General features: G+C 41.9%; 1 protein-coding gene across 2 annotated transcripts in view; it reads left to right on the plus strand.

Annotated features, from left to right (window-relative positions):
* LOC102308146 (protein unc-13 homolog A) overlaps positions 1 to 21,732 on the plus strand; it is a 33,996-nt gene extending 12,264 nt beyond the window's left edge. The window contains exons 10-43 of one of the 2 annotated variants that reach the window (XM_042220015.1): positions 105 to 1,193; positions 1,347 to 1,449; positions 2,715 to 2,758; positions 3,739 to 3,817; positions 4,260 to 4,265; positions 4,363 to 4,437; positions 4,546 to 4,765; positions 5,431 to 5,658; positions 5,856 to 5,997; positions 6,208 to 6,377; positions 6,547 to 6,662; positions 7,215 to 7,378; positions 7,582 to 7,735; positions 8,883 to 8,951; positions 9,185 to 9,274; positions 9,619 to 9,753; positions 9,838 to 9,965; positions 10,599 to 10,684; positions 10,784 to 10,910; positions 11,007 to 11,103; positions 12,083 to 12,226; positions 12,307 to 12,384; positions 12,807 to 12,884; positions 12,968 to 13,056; positions 13,420 to 13,563; positions 14,031 to 14,154; positions 14,294 to 14,299; positions 14,755 to 14,811; positions 14,910 to 14,990; positions 15,359 to 15,506; positions 15,969 to 16,025; positions 16,719 to 16,805; positions 18,140 to 18,296; positions 18,385 to 21,732. In XM_042220015.1, coding sequence (XP_042075949.1) covers positions 105 to 1,193; positions 1,347 to 1,449; positions 2,715 to 2,758; positions 3,739 to 3,817; positions 4,260 to 4,265; positions 4,363 to 4,437; positions 4,546 to 4,765; positions 5,431 to 5,658; positions 5,856 to 5,997; positions 6,208 to 6,377; positions 6,547 to 6,662; positions 7,215 to 7,378; positions 7,582 to 7,735; positions 8,883 to 8,951; positions 9,185 to 9,274; positions 9,619 to 9,753; positions 9,838 to 9,965; positions 10,599 to 10,684; positions 10,784 to 10,910; positions 11,007 to 11,103; positions 12,083 to 12,226; positions 12,307 to 12,384; positions 12,807 to 12,884; positions 12,968 to 13,056; positions 13,420 to 13,563; positions 14,031 to 14,154; positions 14,294 to 14,299; positions 14,755 to 14,811; positions 14,910 to 14,990; positions 15,359 to 15,506; positions 15,969 to 16,025; positions 16,719 to 16,805; positions 18,140 to 18,296; positions 18,385 to 18,673 — 4,861 coding nt within the window. In that variant the 3' untranslated portion in view covers positions 18,674 to 21,732. The remainder of the gene's footprint in view (positions 1 to 104; positions 1,194 to 1,346; positions 1,450 to 2,714; positions 2,759 to 3,738; positions 3,818 to 4,259; positions 4,266 to 4,362; positions 4,438 to 4,545; positions 4,766 to 5,430; positions 5,659 to 5,855; positions 5,998 to 6,207; positions 6,378 to 6,546; positions 6,663 to 7,214; positions 7,379 to 7,581; positions 7,736 to 8,882; positions 8,952 to 9,184; positions 9,275 to 9,618; positions 9,754 to 9,837; positions 9,966 to 10,598; positions 10,685 to 10,783; positions 10,911 to 11,006; positions 11,104 to 12,082; positions 12,227 to 12,306; positions 12,385 to 12,806; positions 12,885 to 12,967; positions 13,057 to 13,419; positions 13,564 to 14,030; positions 14,155 to 14,293; positions 14,300 to 14,754; positions 14,812 to 14,909; positions 14,991 to 15,358; positions 15,507 to 15,968; positions 16,026 to 16,718; positions 16,806 to 18,139; positions 18,297 to 18,384) is intronic. The other variant, XM_005920522.3, reaches the window with a different exon arrangement.
* The last annotated feature ends 5,529 nt before the right edge of the window (positions 21,733 to 27,261 follow it).

The following is a 27,261-nucleotide window of genomic DNA, read 5'->3' on the forward strand; positions in this document are numbered from 1 at the left end:
TCTCTTCTCTTCTCTTCTCTTCTCTTCTCTTCTCTTCTCTTCTCTTCTCTTCTCTTCTCTTCTCTTCTCTTCTCTTCTCTTCTCTTCTCTTCTCCTCCCTCCAGTCCCACTGGGAGCTATGCATCATCTGCAGAGCTCAGCCGGTGCAGCAGTCAGCTGAGCGAGGAAGACTATGGTGGTGAGTACGGGGAGAGGGACCTTTACGATGAGAATGACTCCTACCATTCCTGTCACTCCTCCGTTAGCTATAGTAAAGGCTCTCCAGACTGGGACCCTGATGAGACTCAGGGGGCGTACAGCGATGAAGGTGGCTACAGCAAGGATGGAGGAGAAGAGGCTGCTCTGTATGAGGAGGATGACGGAGGACTGTTATATGAAGGAGAAGAGGAAGGCCTTTATGAGGATGAAGAGATGATGTATGATGATGAGGATTTGTACAATTTGGATGGGACCCTCAGTGAGGACATGGAACCTCCCTTCACTCCCACTCCAACCTCAACTGCCCCTCCAGCACTTGATGTACCCAACTCCAGGCCCCCTCTAGAAAAGCAAAACTCCCTGCACCAACAGCAGCCTCCTGCTCAACCCTCTAACCAGTCCAACCAGGCTCATTCTGCTGGTATGGCACCAACAACACAGCCCCCTTCTGGTCAACAAACAGCCCAACCGCCCAAACAACCCCAGACCCAAACACAACCCCAGCCGCAGCCAGCTCCTTCTGCCACGTCCTTCTTCTCCATGGCCAAACCTCTAACAGCTGCTGTCACAGGATTGGCTTCCAGTTTCCTGTCTTCTGTCCCCACAGCCCAGCCAGCTCAGTCTCACCCTTCACCTTCAGCTGTATCTCAGCAAAACCATTCTGCTGCAGCTAACTCTGTCCCTCCATCTCACCCAGCCACTTTGGCTAACTCAGCCCCTGCTGCATCCCAGCCCCCTTCCAAAGCAATGGGCCCTTCATCTGAGCAAACCCCATCTAATCTCAATGATCTGGCGACCCAGTCAATGTCATTTGAAGACCAGGCTCCCATGGTTGAGGAGGAACCATGGCTAGAGCAGGAAACAATGCTGGAGAAGGAGGCCAGAACCCCTCCCGCACAGAATGAAGAGATGATTCCCATTGAGCAGAAAGAGGAGAATTTTGAAGAAAGCAGACCCGTGACCCCAGATGAGGAAAAAGAGATGCCACCTGAGAGGTAGGATTGAAGGTTGAATGGAAATAAGATCAATTCACTGAATCAACAAAAAAAATCAGAGCTGAAAAGTTGTTTTCACAAAGATCTTTTCAGCTGAAAACAACTTTTCTTCAGCTGAAAAAAGTCAAAAAATGTTGTTGTTTTTTCTTTTAGTCCTCCAGTAACAGAGGAGCCCAAAGAGCCAGTTGATCCAGCAGTTAGAGCCAAAGAGAACTGGCACAGACTCTACAACAAGGTCTTAGAACAACTCCGGGAGGTAAGTGCACCATTTACTCCCAGTCTCAGCTCTGACTGAGCCACACCCTTCCAGCCTCACTGCAACAGTCCACTCAACTGAGCTGTGTGCCTGATTCAGCTCCACCCAGTGATATCAAAAATACACCTCAGTTCCAGGGACTCTAAAGTGTCTACCAGGTCTCTGAAATATGTATGCGCTATCCATTATTTATGTGCAGAGGCAGGGTACATACACTAACTTCTTGAGTTCTGTTTTGATAGTGTTTTATGCAGACTTAATGTGTTTCATATTCTATAATTGATACCTTTTTGGCTTCCTTAAAAATAAAAATACTTGGCAGGGAGCAAACTTCATATTTTAGCCTGGGTGCAGCTCCACACCACTGCTTGACAAGAACTGCATGGCCTAGCCAGATACATTAAGTTTTGCTTGGTCGGTTTTCACTTGCATATTTTATTTATATATTATGTTGCTGTTCATTGCGTTTGAATTCAGTTGTGCAGAGAAATAATCACTTGCTTCGATGTTTATTTTGATGTGTGTTGCATTATGTTTTTGTACATTTGGCTTCCTTCCCCTCTCTTTATTTTGATTTTTTTTGTTTGTTTGTGCCAACCCGCTTTGTTTTCTTTCCAGTTTCATGTCATTGCCATAGTGACACTCACATGCACTTTGCTCGGCCATCATTGGAGCATGCTGACAGGTAGGTACAGCCTGAACGTGTTGCTTGAAAGACAGAAGGAAATGCGTCCTGCTGCATATCTATATAAACAGACACCTTCGCTTCGTTCATTCATTTTTCACAACAATTTGACCTTTTTTTAGTTGTATCTTTCAAGAGCTGAGCAGTTTGCATATGTGACATAAATTAATTGGCTTTCCAGAAACACCTTTGAATTGAACGTTTACATAAATAAGAGTACTTTGCATAGCTCCATAATCCATAGTAATTTACTGACTAAGTGGTTCTTTTGGTTCTAAATTCTGCTGCCTATAGAGTAAATGCCTTTGTAAACGCCATTATCTTTGTTTCACAGCTGTACAAAGAGCACACTAACTCTGTAATTTCTCTGACCCGCCCTCCTTCAAACAGTGATACAATAATTCACAATGGGATGGGGTTTAAATGTGAAGAGTTTAATTGAGCACTTTCATAATCAGATAACTTTCATTATGGTGATGCAGCTGTATTCATGCAGCATATTAAAGGAAAAGAAAACCCTGTAGGGACAAACTTCAGATGTCTTTTTTCTTCTTTGACATTCCTCCTCTTTCTCTCTCAGGCTCGAGGAGAGACGTCCAACTCGCTGTGGTTTGGTAAAGGAGGGTGAGTCGTTTATGTTCTCTTACATGACATTACATCAGACAGTGTTTCAGTTAGGTCAAATAATATATCAGCAATTTTACAAAGTACATGAGAAATTTGAAATATTATATAACTTTTTACAGGTAATAACTGTTTCCTTTCCTTTGAAATACCTAGATATTAAAGTGAAGCCACTCCATAACATTAACACTGTCTGAACCCTGAAATGTACAGTATATTGGCAAATATTGTTTATTTTTCCACAAAATTACCAAAGATTTATGCAGTAATAAAAATTACTAACAGAATAATTTATCTCTTTTCCTGTAAATTTTCTTACACACTACTTAAATGTACTCACAATATAATTGTTTCTTTGTTTCCTGATGTGTTAGCCTTGTTATTCAATTTACCCTTTAAGTATTTGTAGGTAATTATTTTGTCATTTTAAGTAAAGTACATTAAAATTCCATTTAATTACTTGGGAAGTATGCACCTCAAGTACAATTAAAGTTATCCTCAGTTCATTGGTGAAAGAATCCTTTAGTGTTTTAGCTTGACAACCCTTTTTTTTTAGCCCAGAAATGTTTCGTTCTGTTTTATTGAGGCTCGTTCAGCTTGTGGCATTAAGCCAGTAAGCACTGAACAGCTCTGGGGTGCCCCCGACTTGGCTGGCAGGTCGTTTGTAGATGAGGGAGACATCAGAGCTCAGCTGAAGCTTCATGCTGAAGAAATGATACGTTAGCCAAATAGAAACCCAGCAGTTAATGCTAGGTGTGTGAAGTGTCATGCCCACTATTTTATACAAAGCAGCCGCTGTAATTAAACTCCCCAATCAAGTCCTTGAGAAGTCCTTGACTGAGCATTAAAAAGGACTGAGATAAATCCATCACCCTCTTTGTTCCAAATCTCAAGTTTATAGTAAAGCATTTTGATTATAAACATATAAATACTGATGAGTATATGCATAAAAATTTTACTGTTTATTGTTCAACTTACAGAATGGGAGGTGCACTATACAGTATTGACAGCATGCCCGACCTTCGCAAGAGAAAAGCCATTCCTCTAGTCAGAGATCTGGTGAGAACATTAACACACACACGTGCACAAACACGCGGACACACACATGTAATAAACCCCACACTAAGAATCCTTTTTGTGTAGACACAATTGATTTCTGTCTACGATCTTTCCTCTGTCATTGATTTACTGTCTTTTATTTTGCGTTGTAGTTCGTTTTTCTTCCTCTTACCTTATGCATGATTGAACTTCTACTTTTCTAGTTCACCTGTTTTTATAATCAAAAGTAAATTTACTCCACCTGTAGCTAGTTTGATTGCTGTGCTTTGTTTGCTGATAAATGCTGCATAGCAGTAAATAAGAGTTTAGGAAACATACTTGTACACACACAGATCATTTAGATTCTGATAGCTCACTGTTTTAATATCCCTAACTTTGCTCACATCTGTTTTTGTCTCCTTCCACTCTGCTCCTGTGTTTAATCATTGCCTGATATCTTTAGGCGATGGTAAGTGTACTTTATTCATCAAAGAAATCAAATATTAGGATCTATGCAGTTGCTCCACACTTGAAAACATTTTTTTTGTTTGCCGTCTCCTCCTCAGTCTCTGGTGCAGAATTCACGTAAAGCTGGAATCACCTCAGCCATGGCCTCCACTACTCTCGGCAATGAGGAGCTGGTGGGTTTTCCTCCACATGTTTCTTTGTCAGTTTTTTTTTCAGGACCTTCAGAATTTAATAAATAGCTGGACTTAAACATATGTTTCTTTTCTGTGTGGCACTTGCAGAAGGTTCATGTTTATAAAAAGACCCTGCAGGCTCTGATCTACCCCATCTCCTCCACTACACCACACAACTTTGAGGTGTGGACAGCCACCACTCCCACCTATTGCTATGAATGTGAGGGACTACTCTGGGGCATCGCACGTCAAGGCATGCGCTGCTCAGAGTGCGGTGTCAAATGCCACGAAAAGTGCCAGGATCTGCTGAATGCCGACTGTCTGCAGAGTAAGGCCACACAGATTTTGGCACTTGTGCGGACAGCCATAAAACATACACATCTTTCTATTGCGCATCTGCACACACCCAAACTGTTTTAGCTCCTCCTGTGTATCCTTCTGCCCGATTGACATCCCATTATTCTTGTCCTCTGTCCACTCTCACATTCTCCTCCCTCTTCCTTTCCAATTTATCTCCTGAGTAATGTGCTGTCATACCCCTGCCCTTTTTCGCTCTCCCTTCTCCCCATAGGCTTTGCATCCATACTGCTTTGTCTAATTTAGTTTCACAAAGAGTGACTTATCCAGTTCCCATCCTCATCTTAGAGTCAGTCTAGGTGATGCATAATTCATTTCTTCTGAGTCCAAAGATTCTTATAAGATCTTGATTCTGGAAACATTTGTTGATCTTTTTACAGTTACTTGACTATCTTGTTTTTCCCGAGTAGATCAATGGTTAAGTGGAGTCAGTCTCTGTCATTGTTTGAGGGAATTTAGGGGTTTGACTCCTGGCCAAGAAATGTCTTTCTAAATTGATCTGATGCTATCTTAACTTGGTGCCCAGTTTTAAGGAAATTTATTGCAGTGACTCAGATATATTCCCTTCCCAACATATTCACACTATCAGCTATTCGTTGTGCATCCCTTCATTCATTTTTTTCCCTGTCTATTCAGGAGCTGCAGAGAAGAGCTCCAAGCATGGCGCAGAGGACCGGACCCAGAACATCATCATGGTCCTAAAGGATCGCATGAAGATCAGAGAGAGGAATAAGCCAGAGATCTTTGAGCTAATCCAGGAAGTGTTTGCCCTCGACAAAGCAACGCATGGCATGCAAATGAAACAGATCAAGCAAAGTGTGCTTGATGGGACCTCCAAGTGGTCAGCTAAAATCAGCATCACAGGTACAATTGAATATACATTTATATATTTACCTGAAATAATTGTTGAAGGATAATGGGACACATGTTTGGAGATGTAAAGCCCATAGATGCAAGTTTGATTTTTATTTTCAGAAGCTGTTTTCTCTTTTTCTTTCTTTTGTAAGAGAGTTGAAAAGATGTTTTTATACATTTACCTTTGTCTCTCGCCTCTTGCTCAGTGGTGTGTGCCCAGGGCCTTCAGGCTAAAGACAAAACAGGCTCCAGCGACCCTTATGTAACTGTTCAAGTTGGAAAAACCAAGAAGAGGACAAAGACCATCTATGGTAACCTCAACCCTGTGTGGGAAGAGAGCTTCCACTTGTGAGTCCACTAGAAAGCCTATCATAAAAGTTTCAAATGCAAATAATATCTTATTAAAAGTTGTTGAAAATTAAATTTTTATGGTTTGTTTTTATGTCTAAGGCCCACGCAGTAGTTGTAGTTTATTTGGACTAATTTCCCCCACCCTTTCTGTATTACAGTTGTCAACTTTTTATGTTTTCCACCCGTTTGTCCCCCTTCTTCATCCAGTGAATGCCACAACTCATCTGACCGCATCAAGGTCCGTGTGTGGGATGAAGACGATGACATCAAGTCTCGCGTGAAACAGAGGTTCAAACGTGAGAGCGATGACTTCCTGGGTCAAACCATCATCGAAGTCCGCACTCTGAGCGGGGAGATGGACGTCTGGTACAACCTAGGTGAGTTTTTGTGGGACAGGAGAAGAGGCTGAAAAGGGGATAGTGTGTTAGAGATGAATGAGAAGATCAACAAGTCAGTAAGAAATAACAGATAATTGAAGTGCTTGTCTGTTGTAGATAGGAGAAATTTTAGCCAACTAAGGGGACATTTCTTGCTTTCTCGTGACAGACAAGAGAACAGATAAGTCTGCTGTGTCTGGAGCAATTCGGATGCACATAAGTGTGGAGATCAAAGGAGAGGAGACGGTGGCTCCTTACCATGTCCAGTACACCTGTCTGCATGAGGTCAGTCTGCACAAACATGTGGTGGAAATCCTTTAACCTCCTAGGACCTGGCGTCCACATATGCAGACATCACATTTTGGGTTATTTAGACCAAAATACTCAATTTTGCTCTACAAGGGCCTGATATCCACTTACGAGGACATTATACTGTTACTGTTCTATCAAAATTTTAAACAAATATCCTCATATTTGGCTCTTATTTTTCTTAAAAACAAAAATAAGGTTAAAAAAAAATCTGGTAATTCTTTGTTTTTACATTCGTCAGGTCCCAATATGACCAAATATCAAAGAGAAATTAAAAAGGCATGCCGTGGAAGAGTTCGGGTCTTAGGAGGTCTTTTTGGAATATTTTAATTTAATTATTTTAATTATATCAGATCCAGTCAGTTTACTTGTGGATGTCACAGAGTTTACACAGACATAAATGGGAACATTTAGGTCTAATACTATCATTTTATCCTGCTAATTGCTATTTAACTGCCAGTGATAATGTAAACATTTTTATAGCTTAGTACATAAAATCGCCCTTACTTCCTCTTTGTATGTGTTCAGCATTTGTTCCAGTACACAACTGAGGAGCAAAACGGCGGTGTGGTAAAGATTCCTGACGCCAAAGGAGATGATGCCTGGAAGGTGTACTTTGATGAAACGGCTCAGGAGATCGTTGATGAGTTTGCCATGAGATACGGAGTGGAGTCCATCTACCAGGCCATGACGTTAGTATCCCAAACAGATCCACGAGAGCCAAATGTAAATGTTTGAAACGTGAAGTGCTGACGTGCTAATAAATGGTTTCATGAAGCACACAGTGCATCTAAATCTTGACCACACAGTGTATTTTCTTACCGTGCAATGCAGGAATATGAGATGAGAAGTAAATGTACTAAATCTTTGCCTTTTTGCCACATCCACCCCACAGCCACTTTGCCTGCTTGTCATCGAAGTACATGTGCCCAGGAGTGCCAGCCGTGATGAGCACACTACTTGCCAACATCAATGCTTACTACGCCCACACTACCCAGTCCTCCAACAATGTTTCAGCCTCAGACAGATTTGCTGCATCAAACTTTGGAGTGAGTCCCTGAAAGAGTTTGTCCTTTCTTATATGTGACTATACGCGCATGGGACAATTTATTAGGTACACCTTGCTAGCACCAGTTTTGACATCGTTCTGCCTTCAGAACTGCTTTAATTTGTCATGGCACAAATTCAGCAGTGTACTGGCAACATTCCTCAGAGATTTTGGTCCATACATAATAATGATGCTATCTGTTGACTGTGGAAGCCATCTGAGTGCAGAGAACTCATTATCGTGTTAAGAAACCAGTTTGAGATGATCTGAGCTTTGCGACAAGGATGGTTATGCTGAGCAACAGTACTTGGATAGGCTGTGGTGTTTAAATGAAATTCAGTTGGCAGGAGGACGCCAGAGTGTACCAAGAAAATGTCACCCACACCATTACACCTCCACCAACAGCCCGAACCGTTGATAAAGGCAGGTTGGATCCATGCTTTCATGTTGTTTACACCAAATTCTGACACTACCATCTGAATGTTGCAGCAGAAATCAGGTCTCATCAGACCAGACAGTGTTTTTTCAGCCTCTGATTGTCCAATTTTGGTGAGTTTGTGTGAACTGTAGTTTCAGTTTCCTGTTCGTAGCTGACAGGAGAGCCACCCGATGTGATCTTCTGCTTCCGCAGCCCATATGCTTCGAGGCTCAACATGTTGTGTTTTCAGACATGCTTTTCTGTGGAACATTTGTTTATTTGAGTCACTGCGGCCTTCCTATCAACTCAAAGCGGGCTGCTCATTCCCCTCCAACTTCTGGGATCAGTAAGGTGTTTTCATCCGGAAAACTGCTTTTATACCATTCTCTGTACACCCTGGAGATGGTTGTGTGGGAAAATCCCAGTAGTATTGGCTGATTAGATATTTGGGTTAACAGGCAGTTGAACAGGTGTACCTAACAAAGTGGCCAGTGAGTGTATAGTGTAAGAGGAATTATATGATAATTTAAAAATCCTATGAGAAATAAGATAGCATCTCGCTTAAACACCCTAAAAAAGGACGTTAAATGTGTCGCTGCCTACTTTGTTAAACTTGTAATGAGCTGAATGTCATCAGATCCATCTTAACTTTGTTTAGTCAAATGGTTGCAAATAATCCTCCAGTCGTGTTACGTTCTTTCATTTTTTTCCTGCATCTTTTCCTTTGTAGAAGGAGAGGTTTGTCAAACTGCTGGATCAGCTGCACAACTCCCTGAGAATTGACTTGTCCATGTATCGGGTAATTACTTCTCTTATTTCTTTTAGAAAATAATGCTAAAAAATTTCATTCTTAATTACACGCAGCTTACATAGTATCATAAGTGTTCCTGTTTGTCAGTCTCTTGCTCCTGATTTTCTGAGTGCATGCATCGTTTAAATAAGAAATAGCATGCTTTTAAGCTACTTCGACATAATATTATATATAACATTATATATGTTATATTTTTTAATTAGTTCTGTTTGTGTTTTCAGAATAACTTCCCTGCCAGCAGTCCCGAAAGACTGCAAGACCTCAAGTCTACTGTTGACCTTTTGACTAGTATCACTTTTTTTAGGATGAAGGTAAGAATTTTCTTTTCTTTTCTTTCTTCTTTTCTCTTTTTTTCCTTCTAAACACATTAGAAAAATGTCAGTACTTTCTAGAAGCAGCCTGTGGCACAAACTGAGAATCAGCCTCATCAGCATAACCCTACATAAACTTAAGCTATTAGCATGAAGCACTGTAATATGTGTGCGTGTGATCATTTTTGTGTGGCTGCTACTGTACACGGGTGCCATTTATGCAGCTCAGTGAGTTTACGGTTAAATTCCCAGTGAGAAAACCCTCCTGATGACGCTGTGTGTGCCTGGTAAATGCTTTGAGGTCTTTTCAGTTCAGCAATATGCTCTTTAATATTTGTTTTCAGGTCCAGGAGCTGCAGAGTCCCCCAAGGGCAAGTCAGGTGGTTAAGGATTGTGTAAAAGCCTGTCTCAACTCCACCTACGAATACATTTTCAACAACTGCCATGACCTCTACAACAGGGAATATCAGACAGACCCTGTGAGTGTGCCTCTGTTTTTGTGTACAGATGCTGCTGTTGCAGTTTTAGGGCCTTTACAGTGAAAGAAACCTTTCTCATTTCAGTCAAAAGCTGTCCCTCCAGATGAGCAGGGTCCCAGCGTCAAGAACCTGGACTTCTGGTCGAAACTCATCACCCTTATTGTGTCCATCATAGAGGAGGACAAAAACTCGTACACTCCTTGCCTTAATCAGTGAGTGTGTGCTTATAAGATTTGTCTGACTCTACATAGTTATTATACACAGGCAATGCTGAAATATCAAGGCTAGTCTATGAAAGGCAGTCTACACGATGCATAATTCTTTTCGTCTGAGTCCAAAGATTCTTGTAAGGACTGACTAGTCTATGAAAGGCTTTATTATTTAATGGGTGGTGGGTGTGATGGAACAAAAAAGGAACAAAAAGGGAAACAGAAGTTGTTATGAGACACAAATAGCATCCTTTCAGCACAAAATCCAAAGAGGGCACAATGTCTAGGAAATCAAACAGTATCAACTCTATTATGTAACTGTGCTTGCAGCAGTCCCTTAGTTTATGTTCATAAAATAACTCCTGCAGCTTTGCTGGTTGTGTATTTTTAATATTTTAGTACAAATTTAAATAAACTCATAGCTTTTTTTGGAGGAAGAAAACTGAGAATAATAGTATCTTGATAATTTCATATTCTCTCTGTGGTGGATTTCTCTCTGCTGGCAGCTGAAAACATGCTGTGAAAGCACTGATGGAGTTACACAAGAAAGAGCCTGGGCTGTCTTGTTAAATAATATAGCACCATTACTGAATATGGAGCTGGATTTAGTCCTGAGCACTGTGATGTCTCCTTCAGGTTTCCCCAGGAACTCAATGTGGGCAAGATCAGCGCTGAAGTCATGTGGAACATGTTTGCACAAGATATGAAGTACGCTATGGAGGGTAAGTGTTCAGGGTGATGAGATGGGAGTGATGGGCTTTTTTTATTTTGGAATTTTTGCATGTAATTTTCCTCACCTGTTCTTCCACTTTGATATTCAGAGCATGAGAAGCAACGCCTGTGCAAAAGTGCAGATTATATGAATTTGCACTTCAAGGTGAAGTGGCTCTATAATGAGTACTGCAAAGAACTTCCCACTTTCCAGAAGCACGTACCTGAATATCCAGCGTGAGTATTTTTCTATAGCACCGCATGCTTTTCCTGAAACATTTACCACCGTGGCATAAAGATTTATGTTGCCCTTTGTCATTCTGTGTTGTGCAGCTGGTTTGAGCCATTTGTCATCATGTGGTTGGACGAGAATGAGGAAGTGTCCAGAGATTTTCTCCACGGGGCCCTCGAGAGGGACAAAAAAGATGGGGTAACTGTTTTCAGACATGATCTTAGGTTATGTATTATCAGATTTTCAGGTGTTGCTGTTGTTAAATCCTCATATGTATCTGTTTTAAATACTGACATATGCATAAAACTTCATAAGATTACACCCACAATGTCAAACATTATGAGATGCATTTTTATGCTTGCCTTATTTCGCATTTTAAGGAATAGTTAAACTTTTTTGGAAGTACAAAATTATGGAGGAAAATGTTGAACAATCACATTCTGTTGAGACAGCAGCTGAATACATAGTGAAAACTTAAATGAGGCCCATCACCTGATGGCAAATTCCCCCGAAAAATGTATTCATGCAATTTTCATGCAAATTCTGGAATTTCTCATCATCTCTCCGACTCAGTGCATCCCAAACTAAGACGAAAGGGTTGAATGCCTCAAGGGAGTCAATAATGGCTCGATACTGACTCAATACCAAAGTGAAAAAATGCCTCACTGCACCAGTTAGTGCACACATACACACACACACACACACACACACATAAGTACCATGAAGCATCTCACACTCTCAGTCTGGCTCACACCAAAAAGTCGATACAAAGCAGCTGAAGAGTCTCCCAGCTCATATGTCGGGGATCTTTTGGGTCCAATTACTGTCACCAGAGGCGGCTTCTGCTTTCCTGTGTCAGCAAAAAAAACGATCCCCAGGCTCCGGCGCTTACCATAACATTATTCACTTCTTGGCTAATGGCCGGGCTGTTAATGAGGGACTTGTTTCCCATCATGGCCCTCTGATCGCCTTGATCACCCTGATCCAAAAGATTTTAGAAGAACTTTTTTTAAATGCCGTCACAGGAAGCTGACCTCAGGGTCAGCTCCATTGTTCCAGATGTGAATTTCTCCCATCAGGGGATTCGAGCCCTGTCTGTGTTAATGTCAGTGCTCAGGTCAATGTGATGTACCGCTTGCTTCTAATACTTCTCCTGCTCTTTCTTGTTGATCAACAGTTCCAGGTAACGTCAGAGCACGCTCTGTTCTCCTGCTCAGTGGTGGACGTGTTCTCTCAGCTCAATCAGAGCTTTGAAATCATCCGTAAACTGGAGTGTCCTGACCCTCAGATCGTTGGAAACTACATGAAGAGATTTGCCAAGGTGACTTTCACCGACTAAATCTCTCACAGAGTGTTTCCCCGCTGTCATATATGTCTAACTATTACTATTTTATTTTTTAGACGATTGGCAATGTCCTGCTGTCTTATGCTGACATCATAGCAAAGGACTTTCCAAATCATGTCAAGAAAGAGAAAGTGGTAAGCGTGGAAAAACTGTGGAGCTCGAACTGCATTTTATGTTCTACACTGATTGGTGTAAATGGTCAAGTTGATTAATTTGAACATAATAAACTGTTCCTCAGTGTAATAGCTGTGCCCAGGTTGCAGCTCTCAAAGTGAATTAGAGCTGTGTAATTAGCTGAATGTGATATAAGGTTGGGGAAACGTGGGCTGCACTCCCAGAGAGACTAGGAGGCCCCGGAGGTGCACTAATTACTGAAAACTCTTGCTTCTGCTACCCTGCATCAAAAGAGTGCTTTCACAGACAAGGCAATAAAAAGGTTGAGGCCTAACCTTGATTGATCACAATAAAAAGCCAGGAGCAGACAGAGGATGGGGATGGAGAGAGGGGGTGAAAGAGACAAAAGTGTGTGTAATGATTTTTCTCCTTCTCCCGTCAGCCATGTATCATAATCAATAACATCCAGCAGCTCAGAGTTCAGCTGGAGAAGATGTTTGAGGCCATGGGAGGCAAAGATGTGAGTTTCCAAATGGGCTGTTTTCATTTTGGTTGTTCTCATGTGACCCGGCTGTTGCACTCAACACATCTGTCTTCTTCCAGCTCAATGTGGAGGCCAGCGACTTCCTGAAGGAGCTGCAGAACAAACTGAATAGCGTCATGGATGACCTCAGCCGCATCTTTGCTGTCAGGTGTGTGCGTCTGTTTGTCACCCTGAAACCACAGTAGCTTTAACACACACTTAGAAAAATATTTGTGGCCCAAAAAAGCTGATTTTAAGTAATTCAATTACATTTAAATCTTTCATGTAATCTTGTTACATAAGTACAAAATGTTAAATTTTATGGAAAATAGTCAAATGAACTGTACTTGGCTGGTATACACTCGGTTTATACCAAGTATATTTTCGTTAATGATTAATAATCTGAATAAATAATCTTTTGATTTTCTTTTTTTCAGTTACATTTTATTCAAAATTATTCCATCATGTTCGTGGGGGCAAAGAATAATTTTCTGAGTCCATTTCATTTGAATATTTCCACACGATGATATAGTTTCCAGCCGCAGATCGAGGATAACGTGAGGCAAATGGGGGACATCCTAGCCCAGGTCAAAGGTCAGACTGTCCCAGCAAATGGCAGTGTAGTGCAGGAAGCTGACAATGTCCTGCAACCCATCATGGACTTCCTGGACAGCAAGTAAGTGTCTCTCCATGGACCATCAATAAAGTTTAAAAAAACAACTTAAATTTGTCTCAAGAGTTGGGATCAAATGTTGAGATTTCTTGACCTTACCTAGAAAAACAGAAAAAAAATGCTTTTTATTGATTTTTTTTTTTAAATGGCCACATTTTCACTTGCTGCTTTTGCTATGAAAAATTCCAATATTTTGCACAATAAGCATTTTATAGAAAAAAAGGATTGCCATGAAACCAAAAAAAGTTTTGCTCCCAGTCCAACAATGCCACTGCTAACAAAAAAACCAAATAGATACTTTTATTTTGAAAAGCCCTAGCCAAAAGCCTCAAACAAGGGTCATGTCTATTTTTTCCCTGTGGCTGTATCTGATGATCAAAATGAATAAAAAAAAATTACACCCATGACTGAAATCATGTTTTAAGCTGTTATAGTGTGTGTTAAGAGATTCTGTGTTCTTTGTGTTTTAGCTTATCACTGTTTGCTAAGATCTGTGAGAAAACGGTCCTGAAGAGAGTGCTAAAGGAGCTGTGGAAGCTGGTGATGAACACGATGGAAAAAACAATCGTGCTTCCGACCCTTACTGACCAGACGGTACGTGTTTAAAAAACAAGACAGCCGCCCCCCGGATATTTTCACCCTTTTCCTCTTTAGTGTTTTGGTTTGCTGCGTTACCCTGGATTTGTACATTAACACATCTATCCTGCCATTTTTCTTGTTCATCCTTTCATAGGTGATTGTAAGTATATGTGCAGCCTTTTTAAGCATGAAGAAACACTTTTCTTTTTTAAACAGGGATCTTAACTTCACTCTTCATAGCCTTTGTCACTTTTTTCTATGTGGATACAGTGCATCAGTTCAAAAACTCAGTTCAGATGGCAGCACAGTGCACCAGAGGCAGCGTTACGTGACAATGAGTCCCTGCAGTACTGCTGACTGCACACTTAAGCACTTAAACTATAATCCTCCTTGCTGTTGAGAACTTTCCAAAGACGTAACCTTTTTGCTTTGTTTGTTTAGAAGGTAATTTTCACTCAAATCAACGTTACTAAAGTGCATAAACCAGCATAAAACTTGGAGTTTGCTCACCTGTCACCTTGCAAATCTTCCTCACTGGCACATCTCAGAAAACTCCACTTGTTTCTTTTATCCACTCACTCTGCGCCACCTGGTCTTTGTGTCTCTCCTCGACAGGGAACTCAGATGATCTTCAATGCTGCAAAGGAGTTGGGACAGCTTTCAAAGCTGAAGGTGATTAAAAATAGATGAGTGGAACAAGAACATGTCTAAAAAATTGCGTTTATTGAATGTCAGCAGTACAGAATGACTCCTCTCTCCCTGTCCTGCAGGAACACATGGGCCGAGAGGAGGCCAAGGCTCTGACTCCTAAGCAGTGTGCAGTAATAGAGCTAGCGCTGGACACCATTAAGGTATGAGGAGGTGATCACATGTTTTTTAGGCAGCACATATTATAGAATCTCCCTACTTACTATGGACACTGTGATCATACATGAGACTTCTCTTTAAATCAATAGAAAAAAGAAGTATTCTCCATTCTTAATCAACCCACCTTAAATGTGACTCTTAATCACTGTTGCATCTGCCAGGTTTGGCGCACATTTAGAGATCTTTAAATTACTTCTTCATTGCTTGCATACTGACAGCCCTGATGCACGCTACAAGGCAGTTTAGTCGCACTCGCTCACATTACACGCTCTGCTTAGAGCTCGCTGTGTCTGCCGTCTATCTGCCATTCGGTTATCCTCAATAAGCGTGTCATGTCACATCTGTTACACAGCAATACTTCCACGCCGGCGGTGTGGGCCTGAAGAAAACGTTTCTGGAAAAGAGTCCGGATCTGCAGTCTCTGCGCTACGCCCTGTCTCTATACACGCAGGCCACAGACAAACTCATCAGGAAGTTTGTCCTCTCGCAGAACGCTCAGGGTACGACTTCAATCTGAGTCACACACACACGGTCACAAGGTAGCTTCAAACAATTTCACACAAATAAGCTTTCAGATGTTCTCAAAGCGCTCAGCTGCTCATTCTTTGTTACTGTGGTTTATGGAATTAAACAGGATTATGGGATTAAAAAGAATGACTTGCTTACAGTACAGAAAATGCTTAATTCACTGGTTGAGTGAGTTATGGTAGGAAAACTGCAAAATACTCTTTGCCTTTGCTTGTTTTAGATACAAAGTATATAAGTTTAAAAGCCTGAAGATGGTTTGTAGGTCAGAGACATGTTTCTGGACACCTTGCTGAGGGATACCTAATCCTTTAGGTGTCAGACACATCAGCCAGAACCACTTCTATAAACTGTTGGGTTGGAAAATGATATTCATGTGCAGATGTACTAGTGTGAGCTTGTTCTTTTAATACTAACTTCCTTTCATTTCCCCTCAGTCCATGGAGGAAAAGGGATCAGGTACACAGCGAACGAAGACACACCACCAGAAAAAGGTACAAGTCTGCAGTGTTATGTAACGTCTGCATGTCCCCCAGGGCAAACCTGCAGCACTCAAGCTTCTGCTCAGATACATTTGTGATCAAACTGTCAGGAACCCAAGATAACCTGACTGCGAGCAGTGTTCGCTTTGGGCACAGCTCAGATCTCACTCTGCTCCCTCTTCTTTTTTTTTGCTCTTTAATTGATTAAAGTACATGCCCAGTTATGAAAGATGTAGCCTGCTACATAACAGTATGCATACCCTGCCTGCTGCATGAGACACAGAAACATGATATTTGAGACAGCAGTGGTAGTTAACTAAAAGCAGTGTTTGTCCAGTCTGTTTTAGTTTCCTTTGATATTAATCTCCTTTTTTCTTTTCAGTTCAGAGTTTGTAGTCTCTTTAACAAATTAAGATTTCTCACTGCATTAGAGTTTGTCATTTTCTTTGCATTACAGCTCGCACAAAAGCCGCTTTACCCGGCCACCAGATTATCTCAGAGAACTCCTGCCTGCATGCGCACGTTTGTGTGTAACATCTGCATGTTTAAATATAGTTCACAGTCTGCTGATACATTACAATTCTTGAAGTCATACATCTCAACTGTGCTACATCAGGGTCTGCAGAAAACACAAGTTCACAGCCATGGAAAGATAAAGTAGGGGCACAGTTGCCTGTCATCCACTAACAGAGCGTGTCTTTGCAGCGTCTGGAGTGGATGCAGTCGGTGAGGGGGTCATGAATGTGGACATTTTACCCCAGCCTAATGGAGAACACAAGATCAGTGTGAAAGGTAAAAATAGCAGAGCAGCTTTTGCTGTTGTGTCTTCTGTCACCTTCTTTTGTTTTTTCACTTAAAGCTGTTCAGTCGGCAGAAATGTGAAGAAGGCAGAAAAACAAACAGCCCCTCCCACCAGACTAGTACAGCCATCTGCATCATGGCAGAATTCAAACCCTGCTCTTTCAGGTGGAAGCTGCTCAAATGCTCAAAGAAGAGTGTCAAACATAAGGTCTAGGGGCCAGAATCGGCCAGGCAAAGACTCCAGTGTGACTCACTGGATAGCTTTGGAAAATATGGAGGCCATACATTTGGAACTTTTAACTGTATTTTCACAATTTGTACAGATTTGGGTACTGATCAAGTAAAGTAAATAAGTAATAGATAAACAATTAAATGGCATAAAAGTACCTGGTTTTTTTTTACTATCTGCTACAGACAGTAAGTGTTTGAAAATAAAGGGCAAATCTTTCTGCTTAATTGGGCAGTTTTACACATCTGTTTTTTACAAATTTAGCCTGAAGAGTCATGCTGATAGATGCATGCTTTCATTCATTACAGGAACATTTCTGTGTCATGTAGAAAAAAGAAACACATAGAACTCTTGAAACTGCACTTCTTTTTCTTAAATCAAGATGTCTCAGGGGTGTGTGGTTAAACTTGTTTACACTAACACAAAGGGGAACCGGCCCATTTACCATCAAAGTGGCCTGTATGTGGCCCACAGCGTAAAATGCACTGCTGTATACAAAACAAAGCAAAAGCCAAATGTGATTTTATTCTACTCAGTCTCGCCTCTCATGCTTTCACCACTTCCACGGAATCCACATTACAGTCAACAGTCTGACCCTATGGGACGAATTCTCAGCGCAAAAGCCGATGAGTTAAAAAACAAACAAACAAAGCAAAAAAAAAAAAACCAAGCATGCTCCTGACGTGTCGCCTTCAGATTTAGACGGAGTGGACTTTGATGCCTGCTGTTTGGTCCCAGGGTCCTAGCCAGAGAATCGGCTCTCATCACTGTGATGATCATTGACACAGAAGCTGATGTTTCCTCTCACTGAGGTCCACAGCAAACAGAGTGTAAACAGAATTTGTATAATAGCAATATGAGAATAATGGCTGCTCTATAAGCAGTCCAGAGGTGCACGAGGAGAGGTCCTTAGAAAGGACTAAAGTCACTGGACTCTTTGGTTGTATCTTCCACTGCTGATCTGGTCTCCTGTATTTTATAAAGTCTGAAAGCAGACCCACAGGAGCCTTAAATTCCTCTCAGACCAATTTAACCATGCTGAAAGTTTGTTATGGATTTATTACTCATGTTGCCTACCCTGGCTTTCTGTGTCCAGTGATCGCTGCTAATGACCTGAAATGGAAAGCACAGGGCTTCAGGCCTTTCGTCGAAGTCTACATCATCGGCCCTCACCTGAGTGACAAGAAGAGGAAATTTGCCACCAAGTCCAAGAACAACAGCTGGTCGCCAAAGTTCAATGAGAGCTTCCAGTAGTGAGTGTCCACTCAGTCTGATTTGCAGCACCAGCTGATCCAGAAGAGACAAGCTGACCTTTATCGTGTGTTTTCTGTCTCGTTCCAGCTCACTGGGCACTGAGGTCGGGCCGGAGAGCTACGAGCTGCAAGTGTGCGTGAAGGACTACTGCTTCGCCAGGGAGGACCGCACCGTGGGCATGGCCGTGCTGCAGGTGAAGGACATAGCCAACAAGGGCAGCGTCACCTGCTGGATGCCGCTGGGCAGACGCGTCCACATGGACGAGACGGGCCTGACGGTGTTGCGCATCCTCTCTCAGCGCAACAACGACGACGTGGCGAAAGAGTTCGTCAAACTCAAGTCAGACCAGCGTTCGGCCGAAGAGGGCCGCAGCTGAGGGGAGGGAGAGGAGAGCGAGAGAGCACGTGTGCACAGAGACGTACCTGACCGGCAAAGTGTTACGCACACATACTACTCACACCTGCATAGTTAGACAACCACGTGCAATACACAAGCACACACATAAAAATGCTCAGTTGTACATATCTCGCTTACATTATGCAACATTTACATCGCAATGTTATCAATGCAAACAAGCAGGAATATGTTTATATGAATCTCATTAGTCATTTCCCCCAAAAACTCTCCACTGAAGCCTCACATCCCCATCCCTCACTCACTAGTTCCTGCCACACTACGCCTTTTATACGCCGCGCATTTAGATGTGAGATAACGCTCACTGCATCCACAACAAGTCCATGTGAATAGGTTGAGAATGACCACTTTGCACTTTGCTCCTCGCCATAGCTATGCTCCGTCAGCCTGTCCGTCCGTCTGCTTGCCTGCCTGACTGTGTGTGGTTCTTCCAGTCCGTCTCCCCGACCCTCGTTGTTTTGCTCTTTGTAGGCTTCCCACGATGTAACATATTGTGTAATTTGGAGTTCAGACACAGATCTAAGATCAGCCCTCCTTCCCCTCAAAAACAGACAAACAAACAAACAAAAAACACAACACTGACCCTGGATCATCTGACATCCAAGGTCAACATCACTGCTAGTCCTGTAATGTAATCTCCTGCATGTTGACCCCCAGGAACACTGTGATTATACCGTTCCCACTCCCGTGTTAAAGATGGGTGCCTCCGATATGTTGTCTGTGTGAGCATGGTGCATTTAACCCCGGTACAGTAAGGTTTTTATAAAATGTGACATGACTAAGCGTTGTCATTGTGGAGAAGACACACCACCAGTGGATCCATGACGTGCCGTGCCGTGTGACGTGCCGTTAGGGGCAAAAGCCGCGGCCACACACAATGTGCAGTTTTTAAAATGTTTCTTGTTGCTTCACGTCACGACAAAACGGAGCAATACCCCAACGTCTTACCTTCCCCTCCCCCCTGAAGAGTGCACATTAATTTTTAAAAAAAAAGGGCTACAGGATGGGTGGACTGGGATGTCACTTCATGCACTAACTCATGCTGTCCGTGCTTCTGTTGCCCGCCTGCTTGTTCTGCCATTTAAACCTTGAAGTGTCACCGTGGAGGAACTCGAAACAAATAAAAAGGACACGTGGTGCCGAACAACCGCTCGGTGGAACACTTTCCTCCCGATCGCCTGCACACGCATCTGAACACATCTGTTCAAGGCAATAGTGGTTTGTTTCACCAACAAAGCTGGTGAATACGCTTTTTGTTAATGTGTGTGTGTGTGTGTGTGTGTGTGTGTGTGTGTGTGTGTGTGTGTGTGTGCTGATAGTCACACCTGCAAAATGGGCTGTGAGATTGTGAGCAATACATTGTACCTACACACTCAAAACGTATGCGCTGTCAATAACTAACAGAAGCACCAACTGCACACTCTGCATGAAAGGAATGGGAAAGTTATGATCACGTGGTTTTTGTAACTCACTGAAATATTTTATTTGTGGACTCATAAAGTTCCCATTCCTGTTGGAAGTGTGTAATCTCTTTCTCACACGTTTTGGATAAGAAAGAAGGAACGTGTTTTGCTTTTGAATTACTGCTTTGCCTTCAGTAGGACCAAATTTGCACGAAGCAGAGCTCATGTTTTTCTTTTTTCTTTTTTTTTTATTCAAAGAATGAAGCCATCAGAGTCACCGCCAAGCATTTATGGTGTACAAGTGTCACTTTTAGTCATGTGAAAAGGTGAGCAAGCGTTCGCGGTCGCCATCCGGCTCGTCTTGTAGTCTCTGTGTAAAACTGAGTGATGTCAGTGACGCCGGGTAGGTTTCTGTTTTAACCCGGGCGTCACTGCTGGCCCTGTCACATGTTGTCTTCGCTTAACTGTTCAAAAGCTACCAAAAACTAATCGTCTGAATGTTATTCACTCTCAGCAGAGCCTTCTTTCTCCGATCGTCGGGATAGTTCAACCCTAAAAGTACGTCTTTCTTGGGGAGACCAAATCATGCCTCTGATTTAGGCCATTAAATTGCACTTGATCGTGCTTGATTTTGCTGTTGTTGCCCAACATTAAAAGGGGAACTCCACTGATTTTTACTGTTGCACAGGATTTGAGCGTTTGCTTATTTAAAAAGAGGGAGGGGTGGGAGAGTCAGTCCTGCTTAGTCCTGTCTGCTTGTGGCTTAAAGCTCTGCAGAGGGGGGAGATAACTGAAAAACAAATAACTAACCCAGACTGGATCGTGGGTAATGCAGTCACCGAGGAAGAAGAATATATGGACAACATCTCCAAGCACTACCTTTTTCCCCTCTCTTTTGTTTGTTTTTACCTGCACACAAATCAGCGGAGTGCTCCTTTAAACACAGTTAAACTTTTTTGGGGGGTTGCCGTTGGTAACCCAGAGCTCAAGACAACAACTTGACATGTCAGGTTGTAGCTGAAAAAAAAAGCAACAATAAATAAGTGATGACCCGGCCCGAGGCTCATTGGCTGCCTGGTTCACGTCTGTATGTGTGTACACATATACAGACACCACCACACATATGCACTGATGACACACACACACACACACACACAGACCTCTGCTCAAGCACAAAAGGGCACATGTAAGATGACACACATGCATGCATGCACGCTGACACACCTCCGCGGAGACCAACGATGGCGCCCTGTGAATAGAATCAACTCCAGTTGCATGATGGGAAACTTTATTGTGCCAGCACGTGTCTCTTTGATTTTACTTGCTGTTTTGTTTTGGGGTTTTTTTCTCCTCCTTCCCTGTTTTTACTTTCAAAGCTATGTAACGACAGCTCATCGGTGTTTTCTGTTGTTTCCAAAAGGCTTGTGAATACGTCATCTGTAACCAATACGAATGTAGTGAACACAGAACTCGCATGAGAGAATTATTTTCTACCGAGGATGTTTCTAATTTGTTTCTTATCATTATCGATTGTTCTTTAATGAGGATGAAGTGGAACTGGAATGCAGCCTGATTGTGATCTGCTTCCTATTAAAAGGACATTTGTGTCACAACCCAACCGTCTCTCTGAGAATCGCATCACTGCCTCTGAGTCAAAGCAGAAACAGTCATTTTTATTCTTACTTTGGGATGCAAGTGAGACCTAATCCAAGTTTCTAGTGTGAGTCTTTGAACACATCAACTGGCTTCTCTGTTCTGTGTGTGACCTCTGACCTCTATATGGAGCAAAAGAGGGGATCAAGTTTCAGCTGCCTCTCCGCTGTGAAGAGTGAGGAAAGACAGGTGATCATTTCAGTCTTAGGCTTTATACATGTTGTACTCTAAGCCCAGAGATTAGTATATTGTGGGCAGCACAGTTGTTAGCACTGTCACCTCATAGCGACAAGGTCCAAGAGTTTGCATGTTCTTCTTGTGTCTGCACGGCTACTCCTCTTCCTCCCACAGTCCAAGGACATGCATGTTTAGAGTGACTGGTGATTTAAGTTGGCCAACCAGAAAATTCAATTCAATTTTATTTTATTTATACAGCGCCAAGTCACAACAACAGTTGCCTCAAGGCGCTTTATATTGTAAGGTAGACCCTACAATAATGCATATAGAGGAAAAAACCCAACAATCATATGACCCCCTATGAGCAAACACTTCAGCAACAGTGGGAAGGAAAAACTCCCTTTTCTCCCAGGAAGAAACCTCCGGCAGAACCAGGCTCAGGGAGGGGCGGGGCCATCTGCTGCGACCGGTTGGGGTGAGAGAAGGAAGACAGGATAAAGACATGCTGTGGAAGAGAGACAGAGATTAATAACAAGTGTGATTCAGCAGAGAGGTATTCACAGCACTTCATTTGTTCCACATTTCGTTGCATTGCAGCTTTATTCCAGTATGGATTAGGTTTATTTTCACCTCAAAATTCGGCACATAATACTCCACAATGACAAATTTAAAAACAAAACAAAAACAAAACGCTAGCTTGAAATAATTGCAAATTTATTAAAAATCAAAACAAAAACATAAGGTGCTTCCTGTTTCCACTGATCATCTGTCAGCCCTAAACCAGATAAGTGGTCAGGAAGAAATAACTGTGGTGTTTTATCCCAAAGTTAACAAGGGTTGTAACAGATGAGTATTTTCATTTATGTTATATTTAACAAGGATGATATCAAATAATAAGATATTTGCTCTATAAAATGTGTGCTTTAACAGTCCATTGACCCCAGTGTGAGACAAGTTTCCATATCTGAGAATCTGGAAGGTTTACATTAGGATATTTGCAATTTAACCTTCTGTTAAATATAAAAGTGTTCATGTGACTTGATGCCATACTGCTGTTATTGGTTTTCTGAGTCTATAATTCAGATATTTAATGTCCAAGGCTGCCTTTTTGTTAAACAGCCTCAACACTTCCTGTTACAATTTTGCCAAATGTTTAAACAGATTTCCAGAAACAGCGTCTCAGAAATCTAAACACAAACTGAAGGGAATTAAAACCGCACCTTTAAAAACAAACATCTTCTGAAAAATGAAAGCCGGCACTCAAAACCGTGCCCTCTCTTCTGTTTACCTCCACCACAACAACCCCGCACAGCTGTTATCAGCCTGTGTCTTGCAAAGCATCAAATAAACACTTATGTGATCAGTTCAAAACAAAACCATTTGAAGAGTCTGCGCATGTTCAGGCTTCAGATTTAAATGCATGGGTTTCCCTTTCGGTGAAGTGCACGCTTTTTGGTCCTGAAACAGCATTTATATTACATGTCAGCCTACATACATTCAGAGGCCACTCTATTATGTACGCCTGTTCAACTGCTCTTTAGTGCAACTATCCACTCAAACAGTCACAGGTCAGTAATTCAAAGCATTGAGGCATGCAGATGTGCACGCTGAAGTTCAAACTGAGCATCAGGAAGAAAGGTGAGTGAAAGCTGCATGGTTGTTGGTCTGAGTATTTCACAAACTGCTGATCTCCTGGGATTTTCCCACACAGCCATCTCCAGGGTTTACAGGGAATGGTCTGAAATGACAAAATTCTCTGGTTCTCTGGGTGAAAATACCTTGATGATGTCAGAGGAGAATGGTCAGACTACTCTGAGCTGATATGACGGCAGCAGTGACTCAAATAACCAAGGTATGCAGAAGAGCATTTCTGAAAGCAGATTATGGCAGCAAAAGGCCACAGTGGTGGCCACTCCTGTAAGCTAAAAACAAGTAACTGCAGCTACATTTTGCACAGACTGCACACAGATGTCCTCCACATTCACCAAATCTCAGAGCAGCAGGGCATCCTTGGATGAGCAGTTGTGACACAAGACGGAAAGTATGTACTTCTGTTTTTTGCAAGTAAATCTCTGACAGTGTATTTTTCTATTTGCTCCTTCATACATATTTGAAAAAGGTAATTTGATTGAAAACACTGATGCAGTGCTGGACAGTATTCAGGAAAGTGAGTGATCATCACTCTTCAGTTGTGACTGACAGAAGTAAAAATGGTTTTGATGAGCTTTGGAATTCGGGTGAGAGGAGCATTAAAAAACAAGTCCCGAGTCTTCTTTGTCTTATTTTTCATTTCATGTGCCAAATGTTGGTGAACAGTCTGGGCTGGTGCGGGTCAGTTTATCATGTGAACGCTTCTGCTGTGAAGCACGCATGTTAGCATCGTCTCAGTGAAAGATTCAAGAGCCGGAAAGACATCATCTGGACGAAGCATATGCTCTTCTATTACCTATACACCGTTCAGCCTTCCCAAATGTGCAACTCCACAGGCACCGATGCACCTTATTACCATCATAGATGCAGACTTGTAAACCAAGTGGATGGTCTCTCTCCTCTTTATCCTGCAGGAACTTTGAATGATCTGACCACATAGCAGTTTCTCATTTTTTCTCTGGTTATTTTTGGCTCAGAGAAAACAGCAGCGTTTCTGGTGGATGGAAGTGTTCCTGTACTCACCCCCTCGCCCCCCCAAGGTGCATTGACGTCCATGACGGAATCACGCAGTGACACGTCAGGACCGGAAGATCACGGACATCCAGTATCAATTTTCAGGCGAGCGCACAGAGATTCTCTGAATCTTTTGTACTGCAGATGATGACAGAAGTATTCACAATTCTACTTTCAAGAACATTACTTTAAAATTATTCCACATCTTTAAAACTCTGCCGCCGTTTTTATACTCAGCCATATTACCGCCCTGCTGTAATTAAATGTTCATTAAATGTTTCTTCAGCTGTCGCTTTTTAGTTCCCAACTTCTTCTTGAGACGTCTAGCTTCCACCGAATCACGTTTTTCTCAGAGTTGTACATTTTGACATAAAACTGAAGCAGCAAAAAAAGCAAACTGCCTCCTCTTATCCTACTCACTCCTCCCAACAGCTGTATAAGTCCTTGATATCTCTTAACGCTCAGACTGAGCCTAAAGTACATTAAATGCTGCAACTTAAGAGTGACGTTTGAGTGAAAACAGTGGGACTGTATTTAAAGTTGAGCAGTTTGGACTCATACTGTTGACACACAATCTTTAAGTTCACAGCACATGCTGGAAAAACCGGTTCCTAAATGAATAACTTCGTCTTGTTGTCACATTTACAAGCAAACACTCCCGAGCTACACTTTTCACGTCATTATGGTTTACTCCTCTGCAGGTGCATCTCTACTGCCACTATGTGGTCGGAAGATGCGGCTGCTGCAATCTTGTGCACATTTCCACTGACAATAAAGACACAGCACACAGACAAGTTCTTATTTTCCAGTAAAAAAATGAAACAAAAATAAAACAAAAACAAAACAAGACTTTATTAAAGAAGCATAAAAAATAAAACTCTTGATACATTTCTCATAACCGTCAAGTCAGCTCAAATTATACGATTATACAATTTTTCCCGGCTCACGGTTAAAAGGTCCATAAACTTTCAAATAAAATATATTTCAATTTTAAAATTTCTTCAATAATTTTCTCATTTTGTTATAAATCGCCTATATGTAGTACACAGGAAATAAGGAAAATTAAAAAAAAAAAGAAAAAATGGAAAACAAAAATAAATTTGAAGTAATAAAAGGGTCACATTATTGTCTGGGATATTTAGGTAAGCAAATAAATTGTAAAAAATAAAATGTGTAAAAAGTTTTTTGTTTTTTTGTATTTTTGTTTTTTTTTTATATCTTAAAAATTATTAGCTAATGCCAGAAGGCTCGAAGACATGCAGATGGTTAACTTACAAATAATAACACATGTTTTTTTTAGAAACTACGTTCATCTTCAATTAAGTTGTTTTGCTTTGAAAAACAAGATCCCGATGATTGTATCCAGGGTATATACATACACACAGGTTAGGCCTGAAACCTAGTTTGCTGACGTTTTACATTTTGGTTCTGCATACAAAAAGAATTAAAGCAAAAATAGAGGAGAGCAGAGGTTCGAGGGGAGTCTGGCACCCCGTACTGGCGTGGCTCTCTTTGCATTCCCCCCACCTCTAATCACAAAAAAGGTCAGAGGTCACTGGCTAGCATGCCTCAGGAAACCCTGTTTTCAAACCTTTAGGAAGTGGGGGAAGGGGGAGACGTCTTGTTTAAAAAAAAAGAAAAAAAAGAAAAAAAAAAAAAAAAAAAAAAAAAAAAGTACCTTTTAACAATTAAACTACTGTACATCAACCCTAACATTCTCTCGACGGCCACAAACATCCTGGTGCAACAGCAGGATCTACGCTGAACCCATCTGGAAATCACAACACATTTTATTGTTTAACGCGTCACCTCAGACAGTTGAAAGTAAGAGCTTTAAGTTGGGCCTCAGACTCGCATCAGTCATCACAGAATGGCTCATTTAGACGCGCTCGCAGCCCCGTGTTTGCTCTGAGGAACACGCTCCAGCCCCACGGGGCCGGGTGGGCAGTTAGAGGGGGAGGGGTGAGGGCGAGAATGAGAACAGGGTCATTGGGTCTACAGTGCATTGGAGAAGTTGATCTGAGAACAAAACGGCCTCCCTTTACCCACTTATTTCTCCTGCGTTTGTGCAGGGAGTTGCACTAGAAGCACCACGAGCTCATCTGCGCACCAATTGGTGCGCTGCTGCTGCTCAACCAGGACAGCCTCGTCACGCACGTAGGAAACAGACAAAAATAAGTTAAACATCATCATCATCCAGGCTACAGCACCAAAGCACAGCAAAATCAGCCCACATATTTACTCAAGAGTTACCTTTAATTCCTTGACATTTAAACCCTGCAACTCGTCCTGATCTGTGAGACACCCTGATGCAGCGCCATGCACACCAACAGGATCTGCATGTGATGACTGTGTAGGGCAATTACACACACACACACACACACACCCCGACACACAAAAGACCCCCCCTCCCAAAAAAAGAAAGAAAGAAAGAAAAAAAGCAACAAACAGAATAACTAAAAAGAAGCACAACATTCTGCAGCTGCTGGGATTTGAACACGACGAGTGTCTGGAAGCCCTGGATGACCTAGCTACTAGCTGCCATAAAGGATAAGTTGATTCTTCCTACCGTGTGAGCCTGAAAATGTGATCGTGTGTCTGTGCGTTCAGAGGAAGCCCTTGTAAATTAGGTACGTTTTTTTCTTTTTTTTTC

This window comes from Haplochromis burtoni, unplaced genomic scaffold (assembly GCF_018398535.1).
Source record: "Haplochromis burtoni strain Fernald_Lab_line unplaced genomic scaffold, NCSU_Asbu1 Contig_41, whole genome shotgun sequence".
Taxonomy (NCBI): Eukaryota; Metazoa; Chordata; class Actinopteri; order Cichliformes; family Cichlidae; genus Haplochromis; species Haplochromis burtoni.